General features: G+C 49.9%; 1 protein-coding gene across 1 annotated transcript; it reads right to left on the bottom strand.

The window, feature by feature from the left end:
* Positions 1-234: 234 nt before the first annotated feature.
* On the bottom strand, positions 235-6317 carry LOC104569983 (flavin containing dimethylaniline monoxygenase 3). Its single transcript, XM_088524427.1, has 8 exons — positions 6174-6317; positions 5706-5894; positions 4916-5078; positions 3775-3917; positions 3403-3602; positions 2850-3205; positions 2113-2185; positions 235-654 (listed from the first exon to the last, which is right to left on the bottom strand). Exons 1-8 carry the CDS (start codon positions 6303-6305, stop codon positions 309-311), a joined length of 1602 nt encoding a protein of 533 aa, XP_088380553.1. The 5' UTR covers positions 6306-6317; the 3' UTR covers positions 235-308.
* Positions 6318-10224: the final 3907 nt, after the last annotated feature.

A 10224-nucleotide genomic window follows, 5' to 3' on the forward strand; every position in this document is an offset into this window, starting at 1 on the left:
TAGTTTCACCCAAAGGGCAAGCTTCACAGCAAAACCAACATGTTGGCTCCAGGCTTTCACTGAGAAATGAGATGGGAGATGGAGGCATTTATAACCCATAAACCCATTTTTGGGCCATGTTTTGAGGGATAACATAAGCAGCATTACTAGGCTTAGGATTTACACTGCCCTAGACCCAGCCAAGAAGGCTCCCAAGTCTAAAAAGCACGGAGATGGCATTTTATTTATCGGTGCCATTGGTCAGGACTTTCATGGACTGTTTTATGGTAACACCACTTCCCACCTGGCTGCTTCTCATCAAGCCTCTCTTAGCAGTAAAGGGCAGCGAGGATGGCCACAAGAAGCAGTGGGAGGAAGAGCAGCTTCAGCACCACCAGAATGGGGAAGGTCACAGAGGTGGTGGGGGCCACCCGCGTCCGTGTGACCCTCAGCGTCCGGTCCCACTGGGTTAGGATGGCTCTCCGGGCACCACTCCACTTTCCCGGCCCCGTCAGCCGAAACTGATAGGGGGTGCAGGGGCCGAAGAAGACCTCCAGCGCCAGCCGCGGATCCGTCAGCAGCAGCTTGGGCAGGTTGGGCTTCACGCCAATGGCGGTGGCCAGCTCATCCATATAGGTGATATAATCCATCTGCAGAGTGTTGCTGGTCCCATACCTTTGGGGAGAGAGAAGACAAGGCTCCTTTTGACACATTTTTCCTTTTCATTTTACCTCGCACAGCCCCAAGATCCTCCTGCAGCACATGGCGGCAGAAAGAAGAGGTGGTGCGGGAGCTCAGTTCCCCATTCTGGGGCTAGAAATCACTCATGCCACTCGGCCAGCTTGCTTTGTGGCCTCCATTTCTGTGCTAGGTCCAATGGGCCACTCTCATGGTGTCCTTTCATGTTGCACCTTCCAGGTCTGCAGTGGGATCTGGTTCAAATGGAGAGTGCAAATTATGTAAGGTAATAAGTGCAAGTGCTAAGGTAAGTTGCTACGTTGTGCGAAAAGAGACCCTGTCCATGCCAACAACATTTGTCATTGACTGTCTCCTTTCCTTGTATTTTAAAGGAACTTTAAGCCAGAGTAGAGGAGTAAAACCTAAACTCTAATTCCACTCAGATTCCTTGCTCCGGCTTAGTAGGAAGGAAAGAAAAAGAAAAGAAAAGAAAAAAAAAAAAAGGACAAAGAAATCTCCATGCAGGGTCAAATCAGTGCAGGAACTTGGCAAAACACAACAGGAGCCCTCTGTAATTTTCAGCATCTCTTTTCTTCAGTGCAAGGGACAGAGAACCTGTTCCTGCTGGAAGTTCCCAAAAGAGGGAATAGGACACATCCCCTTTTGGTATAGTGGAGACAACAGTGTCTGTCCCTTGCTCTACCCGTCCCCAAGCTATCTGGGAGCACCATTATATGGAACAATTATTACTGGCATTAATGAAGAAATCTGGATCATAGTACAATGCTGCATGTTGAAACTTCCTGTAACGCAACGGTTTCTAAAAACGAAGTAAAACATTGCTTGGGTCATGTCTCAGTTTTGACTGCTTATATTCTTATTTTTACTTTTTATATTCTAAAAAAAAAATATTGCTTAGCTATAGCATGAGATACACTCAGAGTGGGGGAAAACAAGGCATCTTTATGTAATTTATGAAACTAAAATGTCAGTTTGAAGAATATGGACAGAAATGTTCTATTTTTGCAGGAGCTTCACTCTCCTTGCATTTGAGCACAGAACATGTTTTCAAACTGATGGGCTCGATAACAGCAAACAAGCATTTTTGAACAAGAAACCTTTTCACCAGAAATTTTCCACCCAAATTTGCATAGTTCAGGCCCTACAAGTGGTAGAAACACATAGCTATAATAGCTCCAAGTAGAAACATATCCACCAACACCAGTGAGAGCTGGGCTGAGTTTTCCTCCGTTGCAGAGAGGCAACCTGTGGATTAACATGTTTGAGAATTGAACAGGGCATTTCAGAGAAACCCCTTGGAAGAAGCTGCCTTCCCCTTGCTTGTGAGCTGCTCTCCCAGCAGCTCTCCCCGTGCCTGTCCTTCCACCCACAGGCAGCTGAGAAAGGCATGGCTTTTGGTCCTCTCCCTGTGAGGTCACTGTGAGCTGCACCTACCACTTCAGCTTCTTCCCTGACTTCTCATCAATGTCATCCATCATCTCATTCACTGAAGGAAGTCTGCACAGCCCTGGAAACAGCAGGAAGAGTGTTGGTCAAGAGAGGATGTCTGGGAGATCCCCCTCACAGCCAACAGGGTTTCCATGCTTCAGGGCTTCTCTTCCCTTTGGCATGAAGTTCTGGGCTCGAGTCAGTCTTGGGTCTCCAGGGCATGACAAAACCAGGAGTCTACAGAAGCTGTCTCTGTAGGACACTGACTCCCCCCTGCTCCTTTAATATGTGTGACTGTGCCCAAGAGAATCTGCTTTTCCACCATGAGGACCTCGTAGCCATTGGCAGCAGTCTGAAAAATGACTTCTCCCATGGAACAAGGCACCTCATCACACAGAGACCAGTGAGGTGGCTTTGTAACTGTGAAATAATAATTGATATGGGGGAAAATAAACACACACACACAAAAAGCTATTATCAGTCTTCCCTTGAGACTGAAACTTCCACTTGGCTTCTTCTCTCCCTCCATCATTAGGCTGTAGACATACAAAACACTGCATCTGTTTCTGGCAATATGATACCTCTGGCAGGGAAATAAAAATAGCCCCCCAAGGACAGGGAGGGGTAAAAAAAAATATATATATATATTCTCCACCAAATTTGCTATTAAAACTGGTAATTCCCAACTACACCACTACGGCAAAATGCTAGACCCTTTGCTCAGGATGTGCCCTTCCACTTACCCTGGAACACCTTAACTGCCCAGCGACACTGAAGCTCTGATATGGGGATGATGGGTCCAAGGGACTGGACTAGTCCAATGACGGCCAAGGTTGGCTTCTCCAGCCGAGGAGGAAGGATGCTTTTGTAAAGAGTGATGTTGCCCCTGCTTTTGATGATGGAGTCATCCTCCATGAAAGGGTAGGAAAAGCTGTAGCCAGTAGCGAAGATGACCACATCAACATCCTCCTGAACTGTCCCATCTTGGAACAAGACAGACGTTTCTCTGAATTCCTTCACATTAGGCTTCACCACCACCACACCACATGCAATGCGGCTTGGGAGGTCGTCATTGAACACCGGCTCTTTACGGAGAGTCCTGCAAGGAAACAGGCAGAGAGGCCATCACCCATGGGGAGCTCCTGGGAACATCCAGGAAAGGCATGCCAGGAGAGGCTTGCCAAGCCCTGCACTTGGGAAGAATATGAAGCAAAGGAGAAGAGGCAAAGGAGATGAGTGCTGTGGTCAACCCCACGTGCCTTGATGCCACCCCCTCCACAAAACACACATGCTCACCCATCTACCGGCATGAGGCCAAAGTTCTCGTGCTTGAATGGCCAGTTCATTCTCCTCACATACAACCAGTCACTGAGTGCCCTGGGAAGGATGGTCCCTAGCCAGGTCTGAAAGCGAGTGACGATCTTCATATCCCATGGGTAACCATGCTCCCAAACACGACTCATTACCCAGGAACCACTTCTGGAGCTCAGGTAGACCTGCAGAAATGGCCAGGCAGGTGTGAGCATGTGATTTCACGGTCAGAGGCAGCTCTTAGAGGCCACAGCAAGGAACATGGGCATATGCTGGGTTTTCCCAGCCTCTCAATCCTGCTGTGAACTCTTGACTCCAATTTTTCTCTCCCCCGCTGCAGGGCCATGGGCTCCATACCTGCGATGCCACAGTGCTGAGCTCCACGGCAATGTCACAGCCTGAGTTGCCCAAGCCAATCACTAGCACTTTCTTCCCTCTGAATTTTTCCGGCTCCTTGTACTCTCGGCTGTGGAAGTAGCAGCCTTTAAACTTCTGTATTCCTGCATGAAAGAGAAGAAAGGAAAATAATTCACCCCAGAAACAAAAACAAGAGGCAACCAGACTAACACAGAGTAGTTAAGGCTGACAGGGACTCCCAGAGATCCTCTGGTCTAGCTTCCTGCTCAAGTAGGGTCACCTAGAGCAGACTGCTCCAAAACACGTCTGTTCATGTGTTGAATCGATTGAGACACTACAATTTCTGAATGATCTGGGTAAGCAGCTACAATTGCTAGTGCTCCTAAGAACAAGGGCCAAAATAATATTAGATGAGACCGTTTTCTTCCCCTTGACCAAGTCATCTTTGCTACCAAGCAGGGCCCAGCAAGGCCTTGACTGCAGACAAGGGCAAGGATGTTGAGACACTTGGGCAGCAGTGGCAAGTTGTTGTCACCTGATCGAGAGCGAAGGTGCCCTGTGAGCAACACATTTACGTCATGTCCTTGCAGATCCAAGCGTAGGGCTCAGAGCATTGGCTGGCAAGGGTTCCTGCACAGCTGGCAATCCAGAGTTGAAGCCGTCCTGCCAGCACTCTCCATTCTCCCAAAAAGTTCCCAAAAGCACATGTTCATCACCAGGAATTTTGCCCCTAAAAGCATGACTGAGAGGCAAAGGCACTCTGCTAAAGTGTGTGACATCTGTGCTAGAAGTCACAGGAAAATGCCAAAAAGAAAGTGCTTAACAGATTTTTTTCCCCCCACCCGAGGGATTTTGTAAAAGGAAACACTCCAAGATCATTTTCTTTTTTTCATGGAAAGATTAGAAATGTCTGTAGTAAAAAAAATGTCCTTGCTTTGATACAGTTTAAATACTGAATTTTTCTTCTTTAAAAACACGTTTTGATTTCCTTAATGGAAAAAAAGCAATGCTAATCATGCCAATGACACTCTTCAAAGCTAAATAGGCTTTTTTTCCCCTACTTTTTTCAGGGAAAAAGAGTCTGATAGAAGATACTTTCCTGGCTGTGTCATGTTAGGTGTCTTAAGCACACACAGCTTACCTGGGAAGCTGGCAGCAGGGAAATTTGGGTAGACGTGATGCCCAGAACAGATCATAACAGCGTCAAACACCTCCGTCTCTTTCTTCCCTTCCTTTTCCGTAACCACATCCCATTGCCCCGTAACAGAAAAGTCAGGGCGTTTTTTTACTTTGGTGACCAGGGTCTTAAATAGAATGAACAAACAGATCCATGCATATTTGTGGTGCACATAGGAAGGTTTGGGAATGCTCCTGCGAGATTCAGGGGTCCCAAGCAGTCCAGGGGACATTGGCCTCTGCAATTTTGTGCCAGTTGCTCTGGGGGAACAGATTCATTTGTGAGCGTGGCTTCAAGCTCAGCGCAAACCAAGCCATGGAATGGCTGTTTCTTGGCAAGTGGTCAGCAGAAAAAAAAAAACACCACACAAAAGAATTAAGCTTGTGGTTTGTTTTTAAAAGGTTGCTTATGTAAGACTGTTTTACTTTTAAGTGTACTTCCATTTCATTATATTTTTCATAACTGAGATCCTTGATTCAGATCAGAAAGCAACAACAAAAGAAAAGCAGGAGAAAGTTCCCCAAACCACCATCTTCTGGAGAAGACAATGCAGAAACAGCACTTTTCACATGATGGCTGGTGGTTTAGCATTACCCCTGAAAAGCTGAGAAGGCCCCATCTAACGACTATTCCCCAGGACCTTTTCCTGGAAGGATTTTTCCCCTATGGCAAGGAGATCCCAACGTGACGTCTCCCTTCCCAGTTTCCCCAGTCACTTGCTGCCCTTGCCCCTTCCACGCTCCAGGTTTCCTACCTTGAAGCGGATGTGCTGGAGCAGATCAAAGTGCTCGGCGAATTTCCAGATATACTCCTGGAGCTTCGTGTTGTGCATGTAATTGGGGTGATCATCAGGGAAGGGAAAGTCGGGGTAGCACATCATCTCTTTGCAAGAGTTGGTGAAGACAGTGCGGTAGATGCTGGCTCGACCCTCCTCGGCATGCTCCTGCACACACATGGCAACCATTTTAAAGCTGAAACATCTCTTTCTATGAACAGATGCAGAGTTCAAAGTCATTTCTTTTCTTTCTACTTAGCTGGAAGATGTATAGGCTGCCACAGGTGGATTGCTCCAGGCAAGAGAACAAAATCCAAGCCCAGAAAGCATTTTGGGGTTAGAAATTACACAGACGCTTCCGAGAATCATCCTCCTCTGTCTCCCTCCTCCAGTGTGAAGCCAGGTAAAAAGCAGAGAGCCAACAACGAAAAAACGTTCCAAGCTCACCGCATAGCGCCACAGCCCGCCGATGTCCTCGCTCCGCTCGAAGCAGGTGGGTTCCAGCCCCTCTTCCCGGCAGCACTTGACGGCGGCGAGTCCGCTGACCCCGGCGCCCACGATGGCCACCCGCCGCACCATGGTGTCCTGCGCCGGGCAAGGAAGCAGCCACTGAGCCCACGCGGCAGCGACACCCCCAGCGACACCGTCCCCCTTCCCGGCTTTGTCTCGCCAGGCTCCCTCTGGCGTATCCCTCTGCTCTGTGTTTACCTGCTCGCTGCAGCTCTTGGACGTGTGCACAAGAGTGTCGGGCAGGGAGGAAAGCCTGCAGCTTCCCTGGTCCCCCTGGGTTCCTGAAGGGAGATGGAGGCTTGGGAACAGTCTCCTGAGCTCTTTTATGCACCCTGGCACAGGAGGCAGGGCCAGAGGCAGGAGGGTGCTTCCCCGAGCAGCTTGTGCTGTTTGGACTTTAGCAATCCTGCAGCTGTGATAGGAGGAGGAGTCACGGTTTCGGCACACAGAAATTAGGAAATCAAGCATTGGAGTGAAGCTATTCCCGTTTCCTCGGTGCTTGGAGAGCCACACAGGCCAAAGATGGGGGAATGCAAGATGGATGGATGTAGACAGAAGGACGATGCTCTTCCTTTGCAGAGGCTACCAAGGAAACTATCTAGAGAGGGCTCAGCCACCTTGTGATCATCAAGCCAAATGGATCAACAACACAAATGGCTCCACCAGCTCTTACTCAGTAACATAAAGCCAGCTCTTAGTATAAAATAAAGCCCTTGCACCAATAACAGCTGGCATAGTGTCTCCTCAGTCCTGAATTCCCACTCTTTCTTTATAGTGATAAGGACACAATGACATGCATCTTATTGAAGGGCAGGCAACATGAGAGTTTTGCAGCACTTTCAATTTTTGAGTGGACAACCTTCGTTCTCCTCTCCTACGCTGTGGGGGTACCTGTTCACCTCCACAGGAGTGAGAGCAGCAGCAGGTAGAGCAGCAAAAGAGCACCCCATCCTTGGTCAGGACTTGTCACCAGCAGCCTGTTTAGGAGCTCTGAAAGATCCCTTTTTCCATGGAAATTCCCAGCAAATTGAGGCTCCTCAGAAACACCTCCATATATGAGAAGGCCTTGGCCCTACAGCAGCCCTTGACATCCTTGGCCTTTGGAGCCCCCCAGCACTGCAGTGAGCCTTGGGACACAAACGCTTCATGTGAAGTTATCTCCTTGCCAGCAGCATACGATAAAAATCTTCCTATCCAGTTGAGCTGGTTGCTAGCACACGCGGGCACCTTGTGACCCTGAACCTGTGTGAACTTAAGCGCTGATTGCCCACGAGGGTCACTGGCTCCAGAGCTGAGCTCAGAGTGGGTATTCATTAACCACAAGGCAGAGGTTGGCAGTGGACACTTACCAAACACCTCTCTGGAGAAGACAAGCTTTAAAAGGCAAATTCCCAGTGGGAACATATCACCTGAGGGTCAAATTATAGATAAGGCAATGCAAAGCTAAGCCGACACGACAGGAGAAAACATGGTCCTGCTAGAGCACTTTACCCCGGCCACTCACCCTTCCTTGGTGGCCTCTGCAACAGGAGGTCCTGGTGCCTTCCCATGTTATTGACCATGGCAGACGCTCGCCACAGGTCCCTCTGCCCATGCAGGATGCAGGACAGCCCGCCAGCAACAGTGCTGCCATCCCACACAGCATGGGCCCAGGCGCACATCCAGTGCGACCTTTTCGGGACCGTGTCCTGGAGGGGTTGGGGCAAATCGAAGAATTCGAGAAAAAAAAAAACAAACAAACAAACAAACAAACAAAAAAAAAAACAGGAATGAGTCCCAGCCCAGTGCCTTGAGCACCACCACCAGCCCCCCAGAGCGATGAGCCCAGCAGCTCGGCGCCGCCTTGGGCCTCGGCAGGAGGGCGAGCGCCCAGGAGCACAAGCTGCGTGCCGGAGGGGGCTCTGCTCTGATCGCCACCGGAGCACAACACCCAGAGAAACCGCTGCGGCCACATCCCAGCTGCGGCTGCGCTCCAACCCCACTGGCAGCAAAACACGGACAACACTCCCCGGCGGCGCCAGGGCCTCTCCGGGGAGCGGGGGGCTCCGCGGCACAAAGGCGCTCCAGCGGGATGAGCCATTGTCCTCTCCCCCCACATCCCTCCGGCTCCGGCAGCGCCTCGGATGTGCGGCTACATTGTTCCATTGCCTTTGAAGCCTCAATAAGAAACACCCTGCGCGGCTCAGCCGAGCCCTCCAGAAAGGCCCTTGGCGCCCCAGCAGCCAGTATCCGCTGTCAGGGGATAAATCAGCGGCTGGGGTTGCGTAAACACAGCCAGTAAACAAGAGCAGTCACCTCACATCTGATCTCTGGGAATTATGTCCAACTCTTTCCCACTCCAGCTCTCTTGTTTTTTCTTGAGCATGGCTAACCATACATTTTGCATTTCCTTTTCCCACCCTCTCCCTTTTTTGTTTGTAAGCAAAATCCTTCCTGGAAAAGCCTACAAGACAACTCCTATTAAACCCAGGATAAAGCATGATGGACAAAGCATCCCACAGAGGCTAACACTTTGCAATTATAAGAGCAATGGAACAGCAGCTTTTTGCTCTCCTGAACCCTTTTGCACCAGTCTTGATTTGGGGCAGCTCTTTTCTAGAAGCCCCTGTGATCTTTCATCTATGCTGCAAGCATGGCCAGAAGAAGAAAAAAGAAAAAGAAAAAGGACTCAGAATTCCCTGGGATCATTCTGCTGTCTGGTAGTCACCCAACATGAGGACATCAGAGCATTTACCTGGTTCCTGCTCTAGCTCTTGCATAACCTGGCAGGCCCTGAGGCGGTGAAGGGGAAGAGAGGCTCATAGGGACACACGTCACACACCTCAGCTACACCACCACTGCACCTCTGCAGAGGCTGGAGGGGCTACACAAACGGAACCATGCTTGGAGCCCAAGGCTTGGTGAGGTCCCAGGCTGGGACCTGGGAATGGCCTTTCCCTGGGAACGGCCTTTCAGCCCTCCTCTTTCCCTCACTCCCCTTTAAGTTTCACCTTTCCAAGTAGGAAGCCACAGCTGCAGGAACAAGCATGGGCTTTGTTCAAGGAACAGGACACCAGCAGCTCAAGTCCCAACACAAACCTGCTATCCGACACCCCGTGGCCGCACCTACCTGGACCAGGTCCTGTTGATTTAACACACAATTCCTGCTAATTGAGCGTGGCGGCTGGTGCAACCACCCCGGAGTGGAATGCTAGTGACAATCCAGGCAACCCCCATGAGACACATGCACATCTCTTATTCCTTCTACCCCAGGAAGCACTGGCAGTGCAAATGAGGTCAAAACTGCAGTCCATGGCTTGAACCCGTGCATTTCTCTCAGGTGCCTAGAGAAAAGAGAAGTAGCTTGTTGTTTCTTCAGCTCCAAAAGAAGGAAGCCTACTTAAGCACAGGACCCCCAGCACTACTTTTGCCATGGGAACTGCCCCTCTTCCATCTTCTTAAGCCTATATATATATATGTACATATATATGTATATATATATACACACACACAGTGTCACATATAGTAACTTTCCAGCTCTTTCAACACCCAAGTAGAGGTTTGTGCAAGCAGGAGGGTTTGCAAGATCCCACCTCAGCCTGGCTGCCAGGACAAGGTGGTGCCCAGGAGCCAGACAAAGTGGGACTCTGGCAAGCAGGCCCTTTCTGTACTGGATCAGCTGCTTCAAAAGCGGAGCAGAAAGCAAATGCACAGCCAGACCCTCCTGCTTGGCTTTTCCAAGCCCGCTCAGCTCTAAGCCTGTTACAGCAGGCAGCCTGAGCGCCCGCCTACTCTTTGCAAGGCCACAGCTGCTCCCCAACAGCAAGGAATCAGGTTGCATCGTTAAGGTCTTAAGGCTGCTAATTAGCAGCTATAAGAAACCCATCTGAAGGCTACAATGGCCCTTCTCACCTGGGAAGGGCTGTTCCACCCCCAAGGATGTGCTTAGAGGATGGCCTCCAGGTGCTGCTTGTAACACATCTCTCCTAGCAGCAGACATTTCCAGCAG

Source organism: Tinamus guttatus, unplaced genomic scaffold, assembly GCF_059628265.1.
Source record: "Tinamus guttatus ecotype Peru unplaced genomic scaffold, ASM5962826v1 Tinamus_guttatus_pri_ptg000211l, whole genome shotgun sequence".
Taxonomy (NCBI): domain Eukaryota; kingdom Metazoa; phylum Chordata; class Aves; order Tinamiformes; family Tinamidae; genus Tinamus; species Tinamus guttatus.